At 39.8% G+C, this 27,482-nt stretch overlaps 1 protein-coding gene across 49 annotated transcripts in view; it reads left to right on the top strand.

Moving 5' to 3' along the window:
• Positions 1–27,482, top strand: part of MLLT10 (MLLT10 histone lysine methyltransferase DOT1L cofactor) — a 245,921-nt gene that overhangs the window by 81,288 nt on the left and 137,151 nt on the right. For all 49 annotated transcript variants that reach the window (XR_013519574.1, XR_004745526.3, XR_013519576.1 and 46 more), the window contains one exon: positions 3,427–3,536. Coding sequence is in view for 38 of the 49 variants with exons in the window: in XM_035306915.3 (XP_035162806.1) it covers positions 3,427–3,536 (110 nt within the window). In the remaining 11 variants the exon portion in view is untranslated. The remainder of the gene's footprint in view (positions 1–3,426; positions 3,537–27,482) is intronic.

Consider the following 27,482-nt stretch of genomic DNA (forward strand, 5'->3'; position numbering starts at 1 on the left):
ACAGCCATGAGCTACCGTGCCTGCCCTTTGTTATAGTTTTTTTTTTTTTTTTTTTGAGACGGAGTTTTCGCTCTTGTTACCCAGGCTGGAGTGCAATGGCGTGATCTCGGCTCACCGCAACCTCTGCCTCCTGGGTTCAGGCAATTCTCCTACCTCAGCCTCTTGAGTAGCTGGGATTACAGGCACGCGCCACCGTGCCCAGCTAATTTTTTGTATTTTTAGTAGAGACAGGGTTTCACCATGTTGACCAGGATGGTCTTGATCTCTTGACCTCGTGATCCACCCGCCTCGGTCTCCCAAAGTTCTGGGATTACAGGCATGAGCAACCGCGCTTGTTACAGTTTTATAGGAAAGCTACATACATCACAAACCCTACCAGTGTTTTAATTTTTAATGTAAGTAGTCATCTGTATTGTAAATGAGTGAAGGCATTATTGTTTTATATGTTCATTATCTATTAAATGTAGCTACATGTTTATTGCTCTTTATATTTTTCTTCAGTTCCAAACTTTCTTCTGGAATCACTTTTCCTGTTACTCAAGGAAAATTGTTTGGTGTTACCTTTAGTGGAAATCTTTTAAAAAATGTTTTCTGGGCCGGGTGCGGTGGCTCACGCCTATAATCCCAGCACTTTGGGAGGCCGAGGCGGGTGGATCACGAGGTCAAGAGATTGAGACCATCCTGGTTAACAAGGTGAAACCCCGTCTCTACTAAAAATGCAAAACTTTGCTGGGCATGGGGGCGGGTGCCTGTAGTCCCAGCTACTCGAGAGGCTGAGGCAGGAGAATTGCTTGAACCCAGGAGGCGGAGGCTGCGGTGAGCCGGGATTGTGCCATTGCACTCCAGCCTGGGTAACAAGAGCGAAACTCCGTCTCAAAAAAAAAAAAAGTTTTCTGGCTTTATTTATCTAATTTTTCGTTTGATAACTTGCCTTTTGTTTTTAAGATTTTCGTTTTTTCCCTTAGTTTTCTATAGTTTTACTAATGTTCCTTGGTGTGTTATCTTTACTCTGATTTATAGTGATTCCTCAGTCAGTGGCTTTGAATTTTCTCTTCTGGAAAATTTTTAGGTGTTATCAATTCAGTTACTGCTTTCATGCCATTTTCCCTCTCATATTTCTTTGAGACTCTGATTGTATGTGTGTTAGACCTGCCTGCCTGTTACATTTTTCATGTCTTATCCTTTTTTTTGTATTTCTTACTTTTGTGTCTTATGCTGACATTATGGATTTCTTCTTCTGACCTGTTTTGTTCCTACTAATTCTTCTTTCATGCACGTCTAAACAGTTTGTTAATCCCACCCATTAATTCTTTCTTTTTTTTTTTTCTTCATGAGATACGATCTCTCACATCCAGGCTTATTTGCAGTGGCATAATTATAGTTCACTGCAGCCTCCAAGTCCTGGGCTCAAGCAGTCCTGCCACCTCAGCCTCCTGAGTAGCTGGGAGTATAGGTGCATGCCACTGTACCTGGCTCATTATTTTTTTTGTAGAGATGGGGTCTCAGTTTGTTGCTAAGGCTGGTCTTGAACTCTTGGGCTTAAGTGATCCGCCTCAGCCTTCCAAAGTACTGGGCTTACAGGTGCAAGCCATTGTGCCTGGCTGATTTCTAAATTTCTGCTTTGCTTCTGGAATTTTATTATTACAGTTTTCAGTTCTTTGCATCAATTTAGAATTTTGTCTTCTGTGTACTTGATCATAATAAGCATACTTATTTTAAAATCTTTATCTGATAACTCCAGAACACTGATCTATTTTGATTTTCTTGTTTCTGCTTATTTTCAGTTATATTATCTTGTCTGTCATGTGTTTGGTACTTGTTATTGTGCTGGAAATTATATGTAATTAAGAAATTTTAGGCTGGGTGTAGTGGCTCATACCTCTATTCCCACCACTTTGGGAGGCTGAGGCTGGTAGATCACGTGAGGTCGGGAGTTAAAGACCAGCCTGGCCAACATAGTGAAACCTGTCTCTACTAAAAATACAAAAATTAGCTAGGTGTGGTGGTGGGCATCTGTAATCTCTGCTATTTGGGAGGTTGAGGCAAGTTGCTTGAACTGAGAGGAGGAAGTTGCAGTGAGCCAAGATCACGCCACTGCACTCTAGCCTGGGCAACAGAGCAAGGATTTGTCTCAAAAAAAAAAAAGCAGGGGGGTATAAATTATCTGTAGCCAAGATGATACTATTTTCTTTTAGAGAGGATGTGTATTTGCATCTGCTTGGTGTCTTGGAACTTGTAATTTAGGATTACCTTCATCAAATTTCAGAGTTTAAGGTGGCCAGAGCCCTGGTACAGTCTTTTCAGGGTCTGTGTACTTTTAGTGTATTTCTACCCCTGGTTTGCCCTTCAGTGTTGCATCTGAAAGGAGGAGAGGAGTTTACTTGTTGCCTTTTTCGCTTGGATGTTTGTGGATGTACATACCTGTACTGTTAGGTCCCTGAGTTTGTCAAAAGCACCCTTTATCCTCACCACTGCTTTCTCTGAAGTAGGCAGATGTTCCCTGGGCAAAAGTGGCCAAAACCTCGGACTTCCTTTCTTTTCCATTTTGAGCCCGGAAACTCTTCACTATCACATCAGCTTTTTAATATTCTCAGTCTCATTTTAAAAATTTAAATAAAGAGCCAGGTGCGATGGCTCACGCCTGTAATCCCAGCACTTTGGGAGGCCTAGGTGGGTGGATCACGAGGTCAAGAGATCGAGACCATCCTGGTCAACATGGTGAAATCCAGTCTCTACTAAAAATACAAAAAATTATCTGGGCATGGTGGCACATGCCTGTAATCCCAGCTACTCAAGAGGCTGAGGCAGGAGAATTGCCTGAACCCAGGAGGTAGAGGTTGCGGTGAGCCGAGATCGTGCCATAGCACTCCAGCCTGGGTAACAAGAGTGAAACTCCATCTCAAAAAAAAAACTAAAATAAATAAAATAAATATTAATATTTAATATCAAATTTAAAACATTTCAAATTAAAATAGTAAAATGATTACTAATATTACAATATTGACATTAAGATAAAATTAAGAATTTAATGTTGACATTTAAAGTCATTAAGATTAAATTAGTAATTTTATTGTAAGTATTAAACTTTTAAAAACTCTTTTTATAGTGGTTCTCAGAGGTAGTGTTGATCTGAATATTTAGTCTGCCTGTATAAGAAGTGTTAGTGCCAGCATCTGAATTTATAAGTGTTTCCCTTTATATATGTTACCATATATTATAAGTGGGAAAATGATTAAGAATGCTTTTTTTTTTTAGTAGTGGTTTGAGTATTTTCAAGCAATGGAAGTAAAACAGCAATGAGAATCTGTTAATGTCTTTGTCGTGCATTTGTTTCAATAGGCATTTAAGGGATCTGTTAAGGAAGTTAATGATGTTAATTTGCTTTTGATAAAACTGAAAAGATGATATTTATTTACTTATTTTTAGGTTGGGCCCATGTGGTTTGTGCCCTCTATATTCCAGAGGTACAATTTGCCAATGTTTCCACAATGGAACCAATTGTTTTACAGTCTGTTCCGCATGATCGTTATAATAAGGTACAGTGGATATTATTTTATTACTGTTTGGTTATCACTTTTTGGTTTTAAAACTGGGAGTAGGAAGTTTTGTGTTTTTAGGATTATATGTCTCCATCAAATTAAGGGAGGTTTGGAAAAAAAATTACTGTGCCATACTACAGTTATTAAACTATATGTTACTAAGGTCACAGGATACAAAGCAAGCAAAATTATGTTACCTTTCATAGTAACCTAGGTATTTAGTATTCTGTTTGCAGAATATTTAATCCTTGCAGATTGGTCTTTTATGAATTACTGACCTCTTTTGCTTTTTCAAGTATCAAGAGTCTGTTAAATTTGAATTATTATTTTGCATAATATTCATTAAAATTTTTCATAGATTCTTTTTTGAAAAATAGTCCTATATCAGAATGTTACTTGTCTTCCCCCATAAAGTTATTTGTACCCCAAGATATGGTGTTTATTGTTGGCCTCTTTCTTTCTTTCTTCCTTTCTTCCTTCCTCCCTTCCTCCCTTCCTCCCTCCCCTCCCCTCCCCTCCCCTCCCCTCCCCTCCCTTCCCTTCCCTTCCTTTCTCTCTCTTTCTTTCTTTTCTTCTCTTCCTCTCTCTCTCTCTCTCTCTCTTTCTTTCCTTTCGAGTTTTGCCCTTGTTACCCAGGCTGAAGTGCAAAGGTGCGATCTTGGCTCACTGCAACCGCTGCCTCCCAGGTTCAAGTGGTTCTCCTGCCTCAGCCTCCTGAGTAGCTGGGATTACAGGCATGCGCCACCATGCCCGGCTAATTTTGTATTTTTAGTAGAGATGGGATTTCTCCATGTTGGTCAGGCTGGTAGCAGGTGATCTGCCTGTCTTGGCCTCCCAAAGTATTGGGATTACAGGCATGGGCCACTGCGCCTGGCTATTGTTGGCCTTTAAAAAAAATTTAATATTTTATTTTTTTACTGTATATTTTTCTTCTTTTAGTATATGTATATTGTTATTTTACTCTCCTCCGCATTTTAGGTTTCACCATTACCCAATGTCCCTTTAAATATAGTTGAACTATTTAATTGAACGTACTTGTTCTATCTGTGGAAGAAATTGCAGCCAGCTTTGAGATTTTCAATGTTTTTGTGCAAAAAAACCCTTTTTATTATGTAATTAATATTTATTTTAAAAACTTGAAAATACAAGTAAATAAATATAAGACAGAAATCATTCAGAATCTTATTTAGGCTCATCTAGGTTGTTGCTGTGTATTTTGGCTTATGGTATGTACTTACGAAAAGGTTGAATCATGTTGTTTATATTTTTTGTTTGCTTTTGAAACTTGTTAACCCAGCATCTTTTGTGTCAATAAATTGTGTTTCTTTTGTATTTTTAATAGATACTTAGTCTGTAATACAGAATACCACGAGATTCAACCAACTGTGAATTTAATTAAGCAACCCTTTGTAGTTGAAGGGCCTAGTTTGGTTTCTGGCATTTAGTATACACTGATAGCATCTGTATAAAAGTGTGTGAACATTTGGAAGCTTCAGTAAATACATTGTGTGAAATTGTCCTCTAGAACTTACCCTGTATTAGCTTTATGTGAGATTGCTCATAACCTTTTATTATGTTAGGTACACTGTGTTACCCTTAAAAAAAATCTTTGCTATTCTTTCTAGTAAAAAAAAAAAGTTAAAATGTTTGGATGAGTTTGTTTGAGTACTGGGTAAGTAAGATTAGTTTCTTCTTCTTCTTTCTTCTTCCTTTTTTTTTTTTTTTTTTTTGAGATGGAGTCTTGCTCTGTTGCCCAGGCTGGAGTGCAGTGGTAAGATCTTGGCTCACCACATCCTCCGCCTCCTGGGTTCAAGCAGTTCTCCTGCCTCAGTCTCTGGAATAGTGGGGACTACAGGCATGTGCCACCATACCCAGCTAATTTTCTCATTTTTAGTGGAGACAGGGTTTCGCTATGTTGGCCAGGCTGGTCTTGAACTCCTGACCTTGACCCTGCCCACCTCTGCCTCCCAAAGTGCTGGGATTACAGGCATTAGCCACGGTGCCCAGCCAAGGTTAGTTATTTTAAAATTTTTTAAGAAAAATTATTCATGTTTATTAATTGACCTTGAATGTCTGTTTATTTTATTATAATTTTTTTATGAAGTATTTTATATTAGAGGTAATATTCTTTATCTTATATATTTGCTGTGTGTGTTATTACCTATAATTTAACATTTGTTTTTAAAAACTCTAGCAGGTTAATTATTTCTAATGCAGAAGTTTACATTCTTTAGGTAATTTACTCAACTTCTCTTTATTGTTTCTGCCTTTGATGCTGTGCAAAGAAAATCTTTATATTAATAAGCAATTTTTTTAGTGCTTTTGAAGTTCATTTTTTAAAAACCTTATTTTTCTTTTTAATTTTAAAAGAATTAAAACTTACAGATTGCAGGAATAGTACAAAGAATCCTTCCATAAACCGTTGAGAGTAACTTACCAATATAATATGCTCTCACCCCTGAATACTTCAGAATTTCCCATAAAGAAGGCTATTCTCCTGGGAAAATACAGTATGCAATCAAAATAAGGAAATTAACAGTAATGCATTATTACTGTCTGATCTTTGGAACTCATTCATGTTTTCCTAGAAATATTTTTTATAGCAAAAGAATCACAAACTGCATTTTGACTCTTTGGTTTTCTTACTTATTTCTCTTTTCATACAGAGTCTTACTCTGTCAACCGGGCTGAAGTGCAGTGGTGCAATCTCGGTTCACTGCAACTTCCGCCTCCTGGGTTCAAGTGATTCTCGTGTCTCAGCCTCCCAAATAGCTGTGGTTACAGATGTGCACCACCATGTTCAGCCAGTTTTTTTGTACTTTTAGTAGAGGCAGGCTCTTGCAATGTTGGCCAGGCTGGTCTCGAACTCCTGGCCTCAAGTGACCTGCCTCCCTTAGCCTCCCAAAGTGTTGGGATTACAGGTGTGAGCCATTGTGCCTGGCCCTCTTTGGTCTTTTAAAATCTGAAATAATAACTCAGTCTTTCCTTGAGTTTCATAACTTTGATACTTCTGAATATTACAGGCCAGTTATTTTGTAGAATGCCCCCCTATTTGAATTAGCCTGATGTTTCATCATGATTAAATACGATTATGTTTTTGGCAAGAGTATCACATAAGGTATTCTGTGTTTTTTTTTGTATCCTATCAGGTAGTACATGATTTCAGTGTTTCCTTGATTACTTGGTTAAGGTGTGTCTGTCAGGTTTCTCCAATGTGAGATTAATCTTTTTTCTCTTTATAGTCAACATGGATTTTGTGGGGGAAGTACTTCATATGTAAACATCTTGTTCCTTGTGCCTTTTCCTCACTAATTTTAGCCTTCTTTGATGTTTCTTGACCTAATTTATGACTGGGATTGATGACAAGTAGTGGTTTTCTAATTTCAACCTTTCTTTTGCATTCATCAGTTGGCATTCCACTGTAAGGTGAAGCTTTCTTTACTCCGTAATTATTTTTATTAGTGTGGACTTAGGGTTTTTTTATTTTAATGGGGTCATATTCCACTAATGTCATTTATTTATTTATTTATTTTTAATTCATGTTATTTATTTTGGTGTTCATACTGTCTCAGGTTTTACTGGTTGGAGCTCTTTAAACTGGCTTCTGTGTCTTTTGACCTATCTTTCATTCTGTGAGCATTTTTCTACTTCTGACACAACAGTATAGTCTAGGCTCATCTTGTATTATTCCACTCTAGTTCTGAAATCACCATTTCTCTGAGGAGACTTGATTCCTTTTAAAAGGTGAAAATAATATTTAGAAGCCAAAGTGGATACTAGGTATAGGTTATTGCTACTCTCAGTCAGCATGGCTAGGAGGAAGTGTGTGTGTGTGTGTGTGTGTGTGTGTGTACTTACAGAGATACACATTTCTATAAATTCAAATCTATATTGTTACTGTATCTATATAGAAAACTGTGGCTCAGGTGCGATGCCTCATGTCTGTAATCCTACCATTTTGGGAGGCCAAGGCTGGCGGATCACTTGAGGTCTGGAGTTTGAAACTAGCCTGGCCAACATGATGAAACCTTGTCTCTACTAAAAATACAAAAATTAGCTGGGCATGGTGGTGCAGTCCTGTAATCCCAGCTACTTAGAAGGCCGAGGCATGACGAGAATCACTTGAACCCGGGAGGCAGAGAGAGTGCCGTGAGCCAAGATCACACCACTGCACTCCAGCCTGAGTGATACAGTGAGACTCTGTCTCAAAAAAAAAAAAAGAAAAAGCTCGAAGTGGTGGCAGACACCTGTAATCTCAGCTGCTTGGGAGACTGAGGCAGGAAAATTGCTTGAACCTGGGAGGGGAGGTTGTGGTGAGCGGAGATTGCACCCCTGCACTCTAGCATAGGCACAGAATGAGACTCCGTCTCAAAAAAAAAAAAAAAAAGAGAGGACAAACTGTGAGATCACAATACTTATGATACATTATATACATACACACACACAAATCTCTATTACCTTATCCATCTCTATGTATTGAACTCCATACCATATGCTCATAGTAACTTCTCCGAATCTAATCCAACAAAACAGGGTTCATTTTAATTTTTTCCTCCATATTTATGATTCTCATCTCAGATGGAAACCCTGACTCTCACTATTTTTAATAGTTTACCTATTGGATCAATCTGTCCTGTTTTGACATACCTTCTGTTGCTGCCTCCACCTAATGCAGATGCTATCTTAACCCAGTTCAGGATTGCTGCTGCTTTCCTGTGTGCAAGTCCTTTTCACTCTTCTTGGGATTTGATACTCAGCTTCAGTTTACTACTTCCACTTTGGTTGATCTTTTCACCTTGCTCTGAGGTTGTCCCCACCCCTATCCCCAAACCCCTAGGGGAGCCAACCTTACTCTTATACTTGTATTGGACTGCCCTCTCCTCCCTAACATGGATAATTACTATGCTTGAACCCACCTCATGAGACAGGGTCTCACTTTTTCACCTAGGCTGTAGTACAGTGGTGCAGGTTTGGCTTACTACAGCCTTGACCTCTTGGGCTCAAACATTTCTTCTACTTCAGCCCTCCAAGTAGGTAGCACTACAGGTATAGCTATCACACCTGGCTAATTTTTAAATATTTTTTGTAGAGTTGAGGTTTCATTATGTTACCCAGGCCATTCTTGAACTCCTGAGCTGAAGTGATCAGCCTGTGCTGGGATTACAGGCATGAGCCACCATGCCCAGCCCTATCTCATGGGTTTAAGACTAAAGTGTTGAAGGAGAAAAGGAAAGAGGGGTCCAGGCGTGGTGGCTCACACCTGTAATCGCAGCATTTTGGGAGACTGAGGCCGGTGGATCATGAGGTCACAAGATCAAGACCATCCTGGCCAACATTGTGAAATCCTGTCTCTACTAAGAATACAAAAATTAGCTGGGCATGGTGGCATGTGCCTGCAGTCCCAGCTACTCAGGAGGCTGAGGCAGGCAGGAGAATCCATTGAACCCAGGAGGCAGAGGCTGCAGTGAGCCAAGATTGCGCCACTGCACTCCAGCCTGGCAACAGAGTGAGACTCCATCTCAAAAAAAAAAAAAAGGGAAAGGAGAGAGGTAACAAATAAGGAATTTAGTTAAAATTTTTTTAGCCTAGAATTAATTTTAGAATATGGTAAGATAAGTGCCCAAATCTCCCTTTCCACCTGGTTAGTCAGCTTTTTCAACAGTATTGCTGAATAATCTATGTTTTCTATTGTGATTTGAAATATTATTGGAATATTGTTTGAATTATTACTAAATTCTTGAGTATACTTAAGTATGTTTCTAGACTTTTTATGTGTTCCATTGGTGTGTCTCTTTTTATACTGGTACCACACTGTTTTAAATTATTATGGCTTTATATACATTTTAGTACATGGTAGGACAAATATTGTCATGTACTTATTATTCTAGATGAACATTAGGACTAATAAAAGCACAATTTAGACTATATTAGAGTTGCAGTGAAGTACTGTTTTCGGGATGAATATATTTTTACAATATTGAATTTTCCCTTCCAGACACATGGTGTGTCTGTTTATCAAGTTTACTTTTTTCCCCTTCTTCCTATTTCTTTCTTTTTTACAGCTTTTCTTATATGTGATTGCTTTACATTTGTTGGATTTTTTGTTGTTGACATTTTGTTTTGTTCTACTTAAGGTTAAAGTCTGTCATCTTAAAAAGTTAATAATGGGGCTGGGCACAGGGGCTTACGTCTAGTCCTAGCACTTTGGGAGTCCGAGGTGGGCGGATCACGAGGTCAAGAGATTGAGACCATTCCCGACAAACATGGCAAAACCCTGTCTTTACTAAAAAAAATACAGATTAGCTGGGCGTGCTGGCATGTGCCTGTAGTCCCAGCTACTTGCAAGGCTGAGGCAGGAGAATTGCTTGAATCCAGGAGGTGGAGGTTGCAGTGAGCTGAGATCGCTCCACTGCACTCCAGCCTGGCAACAGAGTGAAACTCCATCTCAAACAAAAAGTTAATAATGGGGCCAGGCTCATTGGCTCATGCCTGTGGTCCTAGCACTTTGGAATGCCCAGGCAGGAGTATCACTTGAGCCCAGAAGTTTGAGACCAGCCTGGACAACAAGTGAGACCCCATCTCTACAAAAAAGAAAAAATTTAGCCAGGTGTGGGGAGGCACATTCTTCTGTACCCAGCTGAGGCCTCAAGAGGCTGAGGTGGGAGGATCCTTTGAGCCCAGGAGGTTAAGGCTACAGTGAACCGTGATTGTGCCCCTGCACGCCAGCCTGGGCAGCAGAGCAAGACCCTGTCTCAAAAAAGAACAGGAAACAAAGAAACAAAAAAGAAAAGTTAATGGACTGGGAGCAGTGGCTCACACTTATAATTCTAGTACTTTGGGAGGTTGAAGTGGGAGGATTGCTTGATCCCAGGAGTACCAGACAAGCCTGGGCAACATTCTGAGACCCGCTTCTGCAAAAAAGAAAAACAATTAGTTGGGCATGGTGGTGCTTGCTTGTAGTCCTTCCCAACTACCTGAGAAGCTGAGGTGGGAGGATCACTTAAGCCTGAGAGGTCAAAGCTGCAGTGAGCTATGGTTGCACGACTGCACTCCAGCCTGGGTAACAGAGTGATGAGACCCTGTCTCAAAAAAATAAAGTTAATAATATTTTGTTCATATATGTTCTTTATGCCTGATATGGGGTATGCAATTCCGAAATCACAGGAATGATTGGAAAACAGATTTGAAGACATCAGCCCTTAATGGATGGTAGGTAATAAAGGATAAGTTTGGGAGTATTTATTTACTGGGCCTTTACTATGGACCTACTTTGTATCAAGCATTGTGTTAGACACCAGGAATTCAAGGATAAATAAAATAGAGGGTTTCCTCTCCTTAAGTAAAGTAGGAAGACAAGTAAATAAATATGAAAATTAAAATATGTATTACATAATAATAAGGCTGAATGGAGTATTATAGGACAATAATGAAAGGAGGGATTATTCTTGCCTCAGGAATTGAGTAAGGCATACAAAGAGCTTCTAGGGCTTTGCAGAATAATTAGGTATTTGAACTGTGAAGAAAAGGACCAAATAAAAATGCCAGACAGAGAAAAAGACATAACCTAGCATAGCTGGTGCAAAGGGAAGAGGTGGTAGGCATGTTCAGAGAATAAGAAATAATCTCGTGTAGCTGGAACATTGTGGCATTTAGAAAAAAATGAAAATTTGTGAGTACTAGGAAAAAAGTTTCCTAGTATATCTTTATATTCCTGGTATATCTGAATAGCAGATAATTTACTGTTATTGACCTTTTTAATTTTCTACATGTCATTAAAATATAAGATGGCCAGTTTAAAAAATATTTATTTATTTATTTATTCAGTAGGCTTTTGGGGAACATGTGGTGTTTGGTTACGTGACTAAGTTCCTTAGTGGTGATTTCTGAGATTTTGGTGTATCCATCACCCGAGCAGTGTACATTTTGCCCAGTGTATAGTCTTCTCTCACTCCATTCCCATCCTTTCCCCTGAGTCCCCAAAGTTTACTGTGTATCATTCTGATGCCTTTGTGTTCTTACAGTTTAACTTCCATATATATATTTATTTATTTGTTTGTTGTTTGTTTAGTTCGTTGATTGGTTGGTTTTTTTGAGACGGAGTCTTGCTCTGTCACCCAGGCTGGAGTGCAGTGGTGCAACCATAGCTCACTGCAGCTTTGACCTCCCAGGCTTAAGTGATCCTCCCACCTCAGCTTCTCAAGTAGTTGGGATTACAGCTAATTTTTTGTATTTTTAGTAGAGACAGGTTTCTGCCACATTTGCCAGGGTGGGCTTGGACTCCTGGCCTCAAGTGATCTACCTACCTTGGCCACCTCTCAAAGTTCTGGGATTACAGGTGTGAGCCAGTGTGCCCGGCCTAATTATACTTGATAGAGACAGGATCTCCCTGTGTTGCCCTGAGTGGTCTCCAACTCCTGGTCTCAAGGGATCCTTTTACCTCAGTCTCTCACAGTGCTGGGATTACACTTGTGAGCCAGCACCCCTGGCTAGTGGCCCAGTTTTTGTACAATTTAAATAGTTGGATCCTATTTTTACATTTTTGACTGCTAATATTTTCTTCTGTTACATGCATTAACTCATCATTTCACTGACATGTTTTGTTAAAATTACCTTTTAAAATTACGTTTGTTAAAAGTGTTCAGAAATGTGAAGATTGTGACAACAAAGGGATTTATGAACTTCTCTGGGGTAGAAGCTTGTATTCTTCAGAGTCAAGGAAGCATTCATTTTAGAAAGCTACATTTTCCATAGAGAATAGTTAGCAGATGATGAATATATCATATATATATGTATATATAGCTTTTAAAATAGTCCTCCTTTATTGGATGGCCCTGAAGAGTGTTTATAAGTGTAGGAAGAATGATCATAGGCTAAAGAAACAAAGCCATTAAAAAACATGACGTCATCTAATTGTAAGGTTAAACCTAGTGGAAGTATTGTAAGTTGTTGACCTCACTCACCCTTATTTTTTTCTAAAAGTAATAGTACTGGATAGCAATTAAGTTTTTATCAGTATATTTAGCGTCTGTGTAAAAGTTTTTTTTTTTTTTTTTTTTTTGAGATGGAGTCTCACTTTGTTGGGCAGGCCAAAGTGCAATGCTGAGATCTCGGCTCACTGCTACCTCCACCTCCCAGGTTCAAGTGATTCTCCTACCTCAGCCTCCTGAGTAGCTGGAATTACAGGCATCCACCACCATGCCCAGCTAATTTTTTTTTTCCTTTGAGACAGAGTCTCACTCCATCACTCAGGTTGGATTGCAACGGTATGATCTCAGCTCACTGCACCCTCTCTGCCTCCTGGGTTCAAGCGATTCTCTTCATGCCTCAGCCTCCCAAGTAGCTGGGATTATAGGTGTGTACCACCATGCCCGGCTCATTTTTGTGTTTTTAGTAGAGGTGGGGTTTCAGCACATTGGCCAGGATGGTCTTGAACTCCTGACCTCAAGGGTTCCAGCGGCCTTGGCCTCTCAAAGTGCTGGGAATACAGGTGTAAGTCACTGTGCCTGGTGAAGTAAAAGATATTTTTGAAAGCACTAAATATTCTTTACGGGTTTTAGAACTCCCAAAAATGAGGTTTCAGGTAAATAGAGAAGTTAAACATTTTATCTACCTGCCCATTCATCTTGTCTTCATTTGTGGCATGTCCTCTTATATGTACCATGTCTGTATGGTGGATAGATGTGCATAAATCAGTGATTGTTAAAGAGTAATAATGTGCAAGGATTTTCGAGGTACAGTGAATGTTCACCTAACCTTTAACAGGACTGAGGAAATAGGGAGGAGGTATCTTAGAAAAGGTTGCAATTTTTCTTAAGAGTAAGAAACCTCCACGTGCTGGCTGTGAAGGGAAGAGAAAGAAAGGAACGTATGAGTAGCTGTTGATTTTACAGATTGAGGAAGCAAAAGCTCTGAAGTGGGAAATAACAAGGAGGGTAGTGAGCAGGGGGAGGGATTGGGGATGGTAGCAAGGAGAAGGGTAGTACTGTTAGGACCCTGAATGTGCTAGGCAGAATGCTGAGAGAGACTGTCATGGGTCAGATGTTCAAGCATCTCATGCATCATGTTAGGGAGCCGAAAGTTTACCACTATTGAAGGTTTTTTTTTTTTTTTTTTGAGACGGAGTTTCCCGCTTGTTACCCAGGCTGGAGTGCAATGGCGCGATCTCGGCTTACCGCAACCTCCACCTCCTGGGTTCAGGCAATTTTCCTGCCTCAGCCTCCTGAGTAGCTGGGATTACAGGCACACGCCACCGTGCCCAGCTAATTTTATTTTTACTAGAGATGGGGTTTCACCATGTTGACTAGGGTGGTCTCGATCTATTGACCTCGTGATCCACCCGCCTCGGCCTCCCAAAGTGTTGGGATTACAGACGTGAGCCACTGTGCCCGGCCTGAAGGGTTTTTATGTTCAGAAAGGATATGCTCAGGTCTATCATTCTAATGGATCAGGGGAAGGAGGATTGGGAGATGGAAGGTAGAAAAGACAAGAGACCTAGTATCTGTTTAGACTATGACAGTATCCCAGAGGTAGTAATGAGGATCTGAAGTAGTAGGAACAATGGGATAGAGACATTCAGGTAACCTGTAAGAGCTTCAGCTGACCAGCCTAGTGATCAGTTTAATGTGACAGAGAAGAGGGAGGAAGAAATATTAGAATGTGTTTTCCATTTCAAGAAGATATGTACTAGGCCCTCACCACCACCTGAGATAAAACACTCTCTCTCTCTCTGAGTTAATTGAAACATTTCTTAGAATGAAGAGATAGAAACTAAGTTTTAAATTCCTGGCTTATGTTCTTGGAACATATTACTCTGTTTGTAAAGCAAGTCTTGTGTCTACAAGTCGTTCACTGGCATATGTTAACAAGATGATAATAAGGCCCCCAGATATTCACATTTTTATGAAAGCATTGAATGTATTTGCATTTGTCTATATCTAATAAATGTTTATTTTTGCCTGGCACTTTATAATAGTTACTTAGATGAATGCTTAAGTTCATTTTTCGTTTCTGGAGAACTAAATCATTTCGAAAAGCAGAATCTTGCCGTTCTATCTGTAAAAAAAAAATCTTTTGCTCTTTTTGATACCTCAGCTGTTTTCTCATTTTGAAATTTCCTATCTGGCTTCTCTGTGTTGGCTTTGTGTGTTCTCTCTCCAGCCCCCTCTCCCCCACCCTAGTTACACATTCTCTTACACTTGGTATTTTTTCTCTTTTTCTCAGGAATAGTAAGCTGTTTTTCATTGTATATGTTCCTTGTGGTCTCTCCTCCCCTCCCTTCTTCTTTTTTTCCGACGTGGTCTCACTGTTGACCAGGCTGGAGTGCAGTGGTGCAATTACAGCTCACTGTAACTTTGACCTCCTACCCTTAAGTGATTCTCCCACCTCAGCCTCCTGAGTAGCTGGGACTATAGGCATGCACCATCTTGTTTGGCTACTTTTGTTTTTATTTTTTGTACAGGTGGGCTCTCACTATGTTTTCTAGGCTGGCCTTGAATTCCTGGATTCAAACAACCCTCCTGCATTGGCTTCCTAATCTGTTGAAATTACAAGCGTGAGCCACCATGCCTGCCTCTTTGTGTCTTTTGTGCTCGTCAACTTCATATATTACTACTCTCTTATTCTCAAGAATTCCAAGACTCAAAGGCCTATTTATTTTATAAGGACTGTAAGAATGGCACTATAATTTCCCTCATTGTTATTTCTTTTCTCTTAGCTACCAAAGGCAGTATTCCAATCTAAACTTTTGGAAATGGCAGTATATAGTAGCTAACTTTAAATTGTTCATGGGATTAAAATCTATAATCTCACTTAACAACATTGCCTATCTCAGTGCTCTTCGTTTTGTAATAATTATTTATTAATTTATAGACAGAGTTTCTGTCACCTCAGGCTGGAGTGCAGTGGACAGTTACGGCTCATGATAGCCTCAAACTCCAGGTTCAAGCAATCAATCCTCCCACTTCAGCCTCCTGAGTAGCTAGGAGTACAGGTGCCACCTCCACACCCAGTTTTTTAAAAAAAAATATTGGTAGAGAGACAGCATCTTGCTATATAGCCCAGGCTGGTTTTGAACTCCTGATCTTAAGTGATCCTTCCACCTCAGCCTCCCAAAATTCTGGAATTACAGTCAGCTGCTATGCCTGTCCCTATCTCAGGTATGTGTGTGTTTTTTTTTAATCATTTGGCTTCTGGAGTACTCTACATGATAGGTATTTATTTATATAACATAATCTGATAAATTGATTAGGGATTTTACAAAAACTCAAGGAGAGGTTACATTGCTGGGCAACATGGTGTCAAAAAAAGGTTAAATTTGAGAAATCTGTGATTCTATAGGTTTACCCTATGGGTAACTGACTCAATGTGTCAGTCCTAAATTTCCAGGAGAGTAATTCTGGTATAAGCACCTGGATTTAGAAGCTATTTTCACCTAGACAAACATGAGTCGGCACCATTTCATTATTAGAAATCGAGCATAGATGCTAATGTCTAGAAAAGAGGGATGGGTTGTTCAGGTGCTCTAAAGTGTGTCATCTTTAACTTCATGTCCTGTAAATGTTACAAACTACTGTTAAAAAAGCCTATAGGCTATTACTAATGTATATGCCAAATCACATATGCTGATTCGTTTTTTTTTTTTTTTTTTTAATTTTTATTGCATTTTAGGTTTTGGGGTACATGTGCAGAACATGCAAGACAGTTGCATATAGGTACACACATGGCAGTGTGTTTTGCTTCCTTTCTCCCCTTCACCCATTTGGCATTTCTCCCCAGGCTATCCCTCCCCAGCTCCCCGCCCCCCCGCTGGCCCTCCCCTTTCCCCCCCAGTAGACCCCAGTGATTAGTACTCCCCTCCCTGGGTCCATGTGTTCTCGTTTTTCATCACCCGCCTATGAGTGAGAATATGCGGTATTTCATTTTCTGTTCTTGTGTCAGTTTGCTGAGAATGATGTTCTCCAGATTCATCCATGTCCCTACAAACGACACAAACTCATCATTTCTGATTGCTGCATAATATTCCATGGTGTATATGTGCCACATTTTCCCAATCCAGTCTATCATCAGTGGGCATTTGGGTTGATTCCAGGTCTTTGCTATTGTAAACAGTGCTGCAATGAACATTCGTGTGCATGTGTCCTTATAGTTGAATGATTTATAGTCCTTTGGATATATACCCAGTAATGGGATTGCTGGGTCTAATGGAATTTCTATTTCTAAGGCCTTGAGGAATCGCCACACTGTCTTCCACAATGGTTGAACTAATTTACACTCCCACCAACAGTGTAAAAGTGTTCCTTTTTCTCCACAGCCTCTCCAGCATCTGTTGTCTCCAGATTTTTTAATGATCGCCATTCTAACTGGCGTGAGATGGTATCTCAATGTGGTTTTGATTTGCATCTCTCTGATGACCAGTGACGATGAGCATTTTTTCATATGATTGTTGGCCTCATATATGTCTTCTTTCGTAAAGTGTCTGTTCATATCCTTTGCCCAATTTTGAATGGGCTTGTTTGTTTTTTTTTCCTGTAAATCTGTTTGAGTTCTTTGTAAATTCTGGGTATCAGCCCTTTGTCAGATGGGTAAACTGCAAAAATTTTTTCCCATTCTGTTGGTTGCCGATTCACTCTAGTGACTCTTTCTTTTGCCGTGCAGAAGCTGTGGAGTTTGATTAGGTCCCATTTGTCTATTTTGGCTTTTGTTGCCAATGCTTTTGGTGTTTTGTTCATGAAGTCCTTGCCTACTCCTATGTCCTGGATGGTTTTGCCTAGATTTCCTTCTAGGGTTTTTATGGTGCCAGGTCTTATGTTTAAGTCTTTAATCCATCTGGAGTTAATTTTGGTGTAAGGTGTCAGGAAGGGGTCCAGTTTCTGCTTTCTGCACATGGCTAGCCAGTTTTCCCAACACCATTTGTTAAACAGGGAGTCCTTTCTTCATTACTTGTTTTTGTCAGGTTTATCAAAGATTGTATGGTTGTAGATATGTTGTGTTGCCTCCAATGCCTCTGTTTTGTTCCATTGGTCTATATCTCTGTTTTGGTACCAGTACCATGCTGTTTTGATTACTGTAGCCTTGTAGTATAGTTTGAAATCCGGTAGTGTGATGCCCCCCACTGTGTTCTTTTTGCTTAGAATTGACTTGGCTATGTGGGCGCTCTCTTGGTTCCATATGAAGTTCATGGTGGTTTTTTCCAGTTCTGTGAAGAAAGTCAATGGTAGCTGATGGGGATAGCGTTGATTCTGTAAATTACATTGGGCAGTATAGCCATTTTCACGATATTAATTCTTCCTAATCATGAACATGGAATGTTTCTCCATCTGTTTGTGTCCTCTCTGATTTCGTTGAGCAGTGGTTTGTAGTTCTCCTTGAAGAGGTCCCTTACGTTCCTTGTGAGTTGTATTCCTAGGTATTTTATTCTTTTTGTAGCAATTGTGAATGGCAGTTCGCTGATTTGTTAATCTCTTTTCATTTTTCACTTGCTTAAATCACTAATTTTAATGATAAAATAGTGTTCGGCAGAAACCTATTGAGAATTTCTGTCTTAATTTTTTGCAGTAAATTAAAAATGTATTAAATAATTCACAAGGAATATTTTTGGGGGCAACTGAGGAATTTTTGTTGTTTATTGTTGTTGTTGTTGTTTGAGGAATTTTTTTTTAAGGTCAGTTGAAGAATGCCTAAGAAACAGATCCAAGGATAATGGCATGTTGGGACTTCTTTCTTTTCATTGTATAACACTAGTATGTTTGAATTATAGCACAAATTATGAGTCTGTATTTCAGCTTGGCATCATTTTGCACAAATTGAATAAATTATGACTTGTGTGAGTTGTTTGACTTTAACAAAGTGTATCTGGTTGCCAGGGAGACATAACTTTGAATGCATGTCAGATTTTTCTAAACTAGTTGTTCTTAGCCTTTTTTTGATCTTCAGGATTCTGATAAAGTATTTTTTCCCAGAATAATATACTCTTCAAATATAAAATAATTTTGTATAAGTTCTCCGGAGGATTGTCGAAAAACCCATGACCCACAAACTGCCTCCCAGTAATGATAAGGATTTCCTTTTGTTTTGTTTTGTTTCGTTTGAGACAGTCTTACTCTGTCACCCAGGCTAGATTATAGTGGTGCGATCTCAGCTCACTGCAACCTCTGCTTCCTGGGTTCAAGTGATTCTTGTGCCTCAGCCTCCTGGGTAGCTGGGATTACAGGTGTGTGCCACCATGCCTGTCTGATTTTTGTATTTTTAGTAGAGATAGGGTTTCACCACATTGACCAGGCTGGTCTTGAACTTCTAGCCTCAGAGGATCTTCTTGCCTCGACCTCCCAAAGTACTGGGATTACAGGTGTGAGCTACTGTACCTGGCTTCAGTAATTTTGAAGACTTTTTTTTTTGGTGTATATATTTATAATTAATTTTTAAATTATAAGTTGTAAACATTTTTACGGAATAGAGATGGAGTTTTGCTATGTTGCCCAGGCCAATATTGAACTCCTGGCCTCAGTGATCCTCCCATCTCAGCCTTCCAAAGTGCTGTGATTGCAGGCATGAGCCACCATGCCCACCCACATGATATATATGTATGTATTTAAGACAGTGTTGTCTTCTTCATACCTCTTTTCTTCAAATCTGATATTCTTTAAAAATCTTTTATTATTTAAGAGACAGGGTCTTGGCCTGGGCTGTGGTACAGTGACATGATCATAGGTCACTGCAGCCTTTGACTTCTGTGCTCAAGTGATCTCCTGCCTCAGCCTCCTAAGTAGCTAGGACTACGTGGGTGCACCACCTGCCAAGCTAATTTTTTTTATTTTGTAGAGACGAGATGTTACTATGTTGCCCAGGCTGGTCTTGATCCTCTGGCCTCAAGTGTCTTCCCAAAGCACTGGGGTTATAGGCATGAGCAACCATGCCCAGCCTAGAATTTTCAGTTTTAGATTATACCAGGTGACATTTAATGTGCATTCAGTGAAGTTCCAGGAAGTTGACACACAGTGCTAGCTGTAACCCTTATTCTTACTCATTCTCCATAGGTAGCTAAAATCTAATGATACCATCTGCATATTATAAATGAAACATATAAGGCCTTTTGCCTTATAAGACAACCTTTGCAGTTTTCAGTTACATGGAAGGTGAAAATGACACTGTTTATTGTCAAGTTCATTTTAAGGGGAAAAGTGCAGTTTTCATAAAGTTTACACCAGTAGCACTAAAAACCGTAATGGTGGCACTAAACATGTAAAAGATTGTCAGAAATTAATTTTTGTGTGTGTGTCATAATACACAAGTCTGTTTTTTAATTGAGTCTAAGTCTTGCTCTGTCACCCAGGCTGGAGGGGTCTGTTCTTTTTTGATGAACAAAATGGTTAGGATTGCTTAATGTGGATGTTAACAGAGGTTTGTTTTCTCAAAACCGTTGGGAGAGTCCTACAACATATTACAGCAGGCAGTCTCTGCCTCACACTGATACTGCACCACAGAGGTTCTTCATAATCATCTTCCATGCTGCTGGATTAGGCATTCTGTTCTGTGAAGAAAATTTTTTTCTTAGATAAATTTATGTTGAGTGCAAGTCAAATTTATTAATTTGCTAGAAAAGGAAATGGCAAGGTTACCTTGAGACGTGCAGGTTTGGCCAGGTGCGGTGGCTCACGCCTGTAATCCCAATACTTTGGGAGGCTAAGGTGGGAGGATTACTTGAGCTCAGGAGTCTGAAACCAGCCTGGGCAGCGAGGTGAAACCCCATCTCTACAAAACATACAGAAATTAGTTGTGCGAGGTTGTGTGCACCTGGGGTCCCAGTTAGTTAGGAGGCTGAGGTGAGAGTATCACTTGAGACTGGGAGATGTAGGTTGCAGTGAGCCAAGATTATGCTACTGCATAATGGGTGACAGAGCGAGACCTCCTTTTCAAAAAAAAAAAATTGCAGGTTCAGGGAGGGTATGGAAATGTAGAGAGGGAGGCAGATTGCTTACAAAAGTAGTTTTTTAAAAGGAAGATTTTTTAAAGAGAGTCATGTAAATATATCTGTATTTATAATTATAAGGATGATCTGAGATGCTAGATAGAAGAGAATAAGGCATCTAAAGGCAAATGATAAGGATATGTTTGGGTCTGAAATTGGGATAATAAGATTTCATCCCAAACAGTAATGTTCAATAAGCCCATGTAATAGAAAACCATAAAATAGAGATTTGAAGCAGAACATGTAGCAAGAAGTTGTAATTTTGATCAGGCTGCTGCTGCTGGTAATTTCTTTTACAGCTACAAAGTTCCAGGATACACAGTTTGCCTCTTTCTCCCCTACCCCCCGGCTGGCTTCCCCATTATAGGTCACATTTATTTTTCTTTGAAAATTGATAGTATTGATGAATCCTGGAATTGTGACTATTTAAATTCCCAGATAACGCACCATGTGATAATCTTTTTATAGGGATATGGCAAGAACCTTTTGTATGTACCACGTCTTCCCCATAGTGATGAAGACATAAAGGAATGCATGTTAGCTGCAAAAAGTCTGCGTGAAGTAGACTACTAGATTAACGTGTCTTATGTGGCACCAGGGGCATATAGATCGTTTTTAAGAGAATATAAATAACTGTGATGATTGATTTTACAAATCGGTTTTAATTTTTTGAAACTGTTTTTTTTGCCATGTAATCCATTATGGTTTTCTTCACATAAACATTTAAATGAAGTTTTTTCCTTTATCTGAACTCTTGACCAGTTTTTTTTTTTGGGGGCGGTGGGGCATGGGAACAGAGTCTCACTCTGTTGCCCAGGCTGGAGTGCAATGGTACTATCCTGGCTCACTGCAACCTCTGCCTCCCGGGTTCAAGCCATTCATCTATTCGGCCTCCTCTCTCCTGAGTAACTGGGATTATAGGTGTCCACCACCATGCTTGGCTAATTTTTTTTTCAGTAGAGACAGGGTTTCACCATGTTGGCCAGGCTGGTCTCAAGCTCCTGATCTCAAGGCCAAGGTGATTTGCCCACCTTGACCTCTGAAAGTGCAGGGATTACAGGTGTGAGCCACTGTGCTGGCCTTGATCAATTTCTTTTATGCCTGATGTAAAGAACAGCTTTGGGGGCTTATGTCCAATTTTATTCCAGTATTTTCTAATTTTTGTTTCTGCTTTTAAAGCGTTAATATGTTTTCTACCTGTAAATTCTTTGGTTTATTAAGAATTTATTTCTGAAATTGTCAAATATATAAAACAATAAACAATAAATACAACAAATACCCTGCGTACCTTCATCAACCAATTCTAAAATATTACCAGCTTATAGCCAATTTTTCATACACCCCCTGTAGTAGTTTCCTAGGGCTGCTGTAACAAAATATCACAAACTGGGTGGCTTAAAGCAGCAGAAATTTCTTCTCAGAATTCAGCAGGCTACAAGTCTGAAATTAAGATATCAACTGGGTTGGATCCTTTTGAGAACTCTTAAGGGAAATCTGTTCTATGCCTCCTAGCTTCTGGTGATGGGTGTCAATGGTTGACAGTTTTTTTTTTAAATCACCCCTAATCTCTTCTATCTTCACATTCCATTCTTCCTTTGTCTCTGTCTCCATATGGCCATCTTCTTATTAGGAGATCAGTCATAGTTGATTAGGGGCCTGCCCTACTTCATTATGACCTCATCATAATTACATTTGCAATGATCTTTTTTCCAAATAAAGTTACTCTCTAAGAACTGGGGGTTAAGGACTTCACATCCATTTCTTGGGGACCACAATTCAACCACATAGCAGTCTGCCTTGTGGCCCCTAAAAGTTATCTTTTTTCCACATATAAAATAGATGTGCTGTATCTCACATCCCCCAGAAGTGTTAGTCCATTTTGATGTAAACTCTGTAAGTAAGTCTCACATCTTCCCTGAATATAATAAGCTTAGAAAGTCTCAAATCTCATCTTCTGAATCATCTAAATTGGCGATGGGTAAGACTTTGGTCAATCCTAAAGCAAAATTTCTATCTCTGCTGGGCATGGTGGCTCACACCTGTGATCTCAGCCCTTTGGGAGGCCAAGGTGGGCAGGATTACCTGAGGTCAGGAGTTTGAGACCAGCCTGGCCAACACGGTGAAATCCTGTGTCTACTAAAAGTATAAAAATTAGCCAGACATGGTAGTGTGTGCCTGTAGTCCCAGCTACTCGGGAGGCTGAGGCAGGAGAATTGCTTGAACCTGGGTCACGGAGGTTACAGTGAGCCGAGATTACGCCATTGCACTCTAGCCTGGGTGGCAAGAGTGAGACTCTGTCTTAAAAAAAATTCTGTTTGTAAACCTTTGATACCTAGAAAACAAGTTAACTTATTCCTGAGATGCAGTGGTGGGACAGGTGGAGGAGAAGCATTCTCTTTCCAAAAAAGATAAGTTGGAAGGAAAAAAGGATTTTAATTCAGGTTTGTAAGTCTGCAGGACAAATTCCATTCAGTTTTGAGACTTGAAAATAGTTCTCTGTGGCTTGATATTCTATTCTCTAGGACCATTGACATGGCCTTACCCCTTGGTCCTGGGTTGGTAGCTTGCCCCTTGCCCCTTTTTGTCTTAGTTGCTGTGTGTGTGTGTGTGTGTGTGTGTGTGTGTTTCAATACTACCTTTTTAGTCAAGTACAGGTGCTTTTTGAGTTATGATGGGCTTATATTCTGATAAGGCAGGAGGACTATTTGAGCCCAGGAGTTTGAGGCTTTAGTGTGTGATTATTGCACCACTTCCTGCAGCCTAGGCAACATCTTGGCTTAGCCTAGCCTACCTTAAACATACTCAGAACACTTACATTAGGCTACAGTTGGGAAAAATCATCAGGCCACATGGTACACTGCCTAAGTTTTAAATTTTTTGTAGTGACTGGCTATGTTGTGAAGGCTGGCGTCAAACTCCTGGGCTCACGCTTCTGCTGCAGTCTCCCGAAGTTCTGGGAATTACAGGTGTTTGGCGCACTGGCCTAGTCCTCTTCATAAATTTTTTTTTTGAGACCAAGTTTCACTATTGTTGCCCAGGCTGGAGTGCATTGGCCCAATATTGGCTCACTGCAACCTCTGCCTCCTGGGTTCAAGCGATTCTCCTGCTTTAGCCTCCTGAGTAGCTGGGATTACAGGCATATGCCACCATACCTGGCTAATTTTGTATTTTTAGTAGAGATAGGGTTTCTCCATGTTGGTCAGGGTGGTCTCAAACTCCCAACCTCATGTGATCCACCTGCCTTGGCCTCCCAAAGTGTTGGGATTACAGGTGTGAGCCACTGCACCCAGCTTTTGTTTTTTTGAGATGGAGTTTCACTCTTTTTGCTCAGGCTGAAGTGCAGTGGTGTGATCTTGGCTCACCGAAGCCTCCGCCTCCCAGGTTCAAGCAGTTCTCCTGCCTCAGCCTCCTGAGTAGCTGGAATCACAGGCACCAGCACACTCAGGTAATTTTTTATTTATAGTAGAGACTGGGTTTCTCCATGTTGGTCAGGCTGGTCTCGAACTCCCAAGCTCAGGTGCCTGTCTTGGCCTCCCAAAGTACTGGGATTACAAGCGTTAGCCATCGCGCCTAGCCTATGATTTTTAAAACGATTTTTCTTGGGTTATTTTCTTATTGGCTGTTGTAGGGATTACTATCTTTATATTAACTTGGTAGACTGTACTTAATTTTAGTAAGATTTATAAGCGTATCTTTTTTTTCCTTAAGCTTATCTCATTTTACTGGACTCCTTTTTATTGTGCTGCACAGGAATTGCAGGGTTTTTTTTTTTCTTTTATACCAAATTGAAGGTTTGTGGCAACCCTGGAGTGAGCAAGTGTATCTGTTTCATTTTTCCAATAGCATGTGCTCACTTAGTGACTCTGTGTCCCTTTTTATTAATTCTTATATAATATTTCACACATTTTTATTATTGTGTCTGTTGCAGCTATGTATAATCAGTGACCTTTGATGTTACTATCAGGTGAAGTTAATGTATGTGTTCTGACTGCTGTACCAACTGGCTGTTCCTCATCTCTTTCTACTCTCCTCTCCTCAGGCCTCCCTAATCCCTAAAACAAAGCAATATTGAATGTAGGACAATTAGTGACCCTTTGACAGTGCACATAGTCACTTAGGAGCTCTGATGAAGATGTACAAGAAAATGAGTGTTCTTTTCATGCCCATTAACACAACATCCATCCAGCAGTCTGTAGATCTAGGATTCAATTTGACGCAAAATCTTACTATTTAAGAAATACATTTCGAAAGGCTATGGCTGCTATATAGAGGGTGATTCCTCTGATGGATCTGGGCAAAGTACATTGAAAATCTTCTGGTAAGAATTTACCATACTAGGTACCATTAAGAACATTTGTGATTTACGGGAGGAGGTCAAAATGTCAACATTAATGGGAGTTTGAAAGAAGTTGATTCTATCCTTCATGGATGACTGAAGGATTGAAGACTTCGATGGAGGAGGTAACTGCAGATGTAGTGGCAATAGCAAGAGAGCTAGAATTAGAAGTGGAGCCTGAAGATGTGACTGAATTGCTGCAATCTCATGGTCAAACTTGAATTAATAAGTGTCTTCTCATAGATGAACAAGGAAAGTGGTTTCTTGAGATGGAATCGATTTCTGATGAAGATGCTGTAAACATTGTTGAAATGACAATGAAGTATATAAAATATGCACTATATTTAATTGATAAAGCATCAGCAAGCTTTGAGAGAATTGACCGCAATTTTAAAAGTTTTACTGTAGGTAAATGCTGTCAAACAGCAGTGCATGCTACAGAGCAATATTTTATGGAAAGAAGAGTCAATTGTAGCCAACTTCGTTATTTTAAAACATGGCTGGGCATAGTAGTTCACACTTTTAGTCTCATCCCTTTGGGAGACAGTAGGATTGCTTGAGTTTGAGACCAGCGTGGGCAACATAGCAAGACCTTGTCTTTACTGGGGCGGGGGGGAGGAAAAACATAAAGGAAGGAAAGAAAAGAAAGAAAGGTGGTGCCCTAACCACCATTTCAGTGAGTCAGAAGCCATCAACACTGAGACAGGACTTTCCACCAGCAAAAAGACTTGCAGAAAGCAGTTTTCTCCTGTAAAGCTTTGTTGCCCTCTTCCCCTTTTTGCTGTTATAATAAACATTATATATGTTAAAAACTCAACAATATATTGTTAAACTTACTGCTTTATAAAATCTTATGCCTTTTAAAGAGTTTATATGTGTGTGTTTTCCCATTTACCATTTTGGTGTATCTTCATTTCTTCCTATTTGAGTTACTGTCTAGTGTTAATTCTTTTAATTTAATTAATTAATTTATTTTGAGATGGAGCCTTGCTCTGTCACCTAGGCTGGAGTGCAGTGGCAAGATCTCAGCTCACTGCAACCTCTGCCTCCTAGGTTCAAGTAATTCTCCTGTCTCAGCCTCTGCAGTAGCCGGGACTACAACCATATGCTACCATGCCCAGCTAATTCTTGTATTTTTAGTAGAAACATCTAGAACTCCTGACCTCAGGTGATCTGGCTGCCTCAGCCTCCCACAATGCTGGGATTATAGGCATGAGCCACCCTACCCAGCCTAGGTGTTAATTCTTTATTATAGCTTTGTCCCAATCCTGGTTCATTGTAACTTTGTTACATTGTTTGAGGTCTTGGTCTCCTAAGTCCAACATCTGGGCACACTAAAAGGAAGTTTCTCTTCCTGCTCCTTTTTCTTGTTGTGTGTTTTTTATTTTTTAATTTTTTGTTGAAGCCCTGATTTAGGTAATATAGCCCCCCTGGATAATGATTCTCCTTCTCCCTATATGTCTTACTGTTTTTGTTTAGTCACTTATTTGTTTAATCACTTTGCGGACTGATTTTCTGAAGTCTCTTTTTTCGGTGGTGTACAACATCAGATGGCCCTGCTCAAACAAATGTAGGACCCACCGTACCCCACCAGTCCATTTTTTTTTTAGCTTGACTTCCTAGGATTCCCATACTTTGGGGCCACATAAATCACTTACTGTACTTAACTCCTTAGCCAGTTGCTTTTTCACCCTTTCCTTTTAGAGGTGTATGTTGCTTAGAGAATATTTTCCAAAGATATCAGAGGTTATTTTCCAGTAATTTTGTAGAGGGTATAAAGTTGAGCTTGTCTTATGACCACTAGGTATCAATGTGATTTTACTTTGAAGTTTGACTTTTTAGGAATTGCTCCTGGGTCCGAGTAACTAATTTTTCAGCCAGTTTTTAATCAGAAGTTGTACTATAGCCCCTTGAGCTTTATTGATTGTTGCATTTGTATTTGGCGTGGGGAATGCTTTTAGTTGGTCACAAATCCTGATACAATTTCTTCCCATTGGGTGCAACCTAGTTCATTTGCAAAACATTCTAGAACCCCAGGGATGAGTATGATATGATACCAGGAGGGTCCTTCTGTTTTTCTCTAGTTCACTCTGTTAATCTTCTGGCTGTTCAGCTGTTGTAGTTGTTTCTCCTTGTAACTATCATTGTTGTCCTAATTGCTAACAAGTCTCCATTGTTTAGTTTTTTTCCCTCTGACTTTACTTAAATTGTAGTGAGTATACTGGAAAACAGAATTCAGGTACTCTTAGTTTTCATTTTTTTCTTATTTTTGTTTGATAAACCATAATTGTATGTGTTTGCAGAGTACAGTGTGATGTTTTGAGACACACACACACAGTGCGGAATTTTTTTTTTTTTTTTTTTGAGATAGAGTTTTGCTCTTTTTGCCCAGGCTGGAGTGCAATGGCACAATCTTGGCTCACTGCAACCTCCGGGTTCAAGCGATTCTCCTGCCTCAGCCTCTTGAGTAGCTGGGTGTGTGCCACCATGCCCCGCCAATTTTTGTATTTTTAGTAGAGAGGAAATTTCTCCATGTTGGTCAGATTGATCTTGAACTCTTGACTCAGGTGATCCGCCCACCTCAGCCTCCCAAAGTGCTGGGATTACAGGCCTGACCCACTGCTCCCAGCCACTTCTCCATTAT

Source organism: Callithrix jacchus, chromosome 7 (assembly GCF_049354715.1).
Source record: "Callithrix jacchus isolate 240 chromosome 7, calJac240_pri, whole genome shotgun sequence".
Lineage (NCBI taxonomy): Eukaryota > Metazoa > Chordata > Mammalia > Primates > Cebidae > Callithrix > Callithrix jacchus.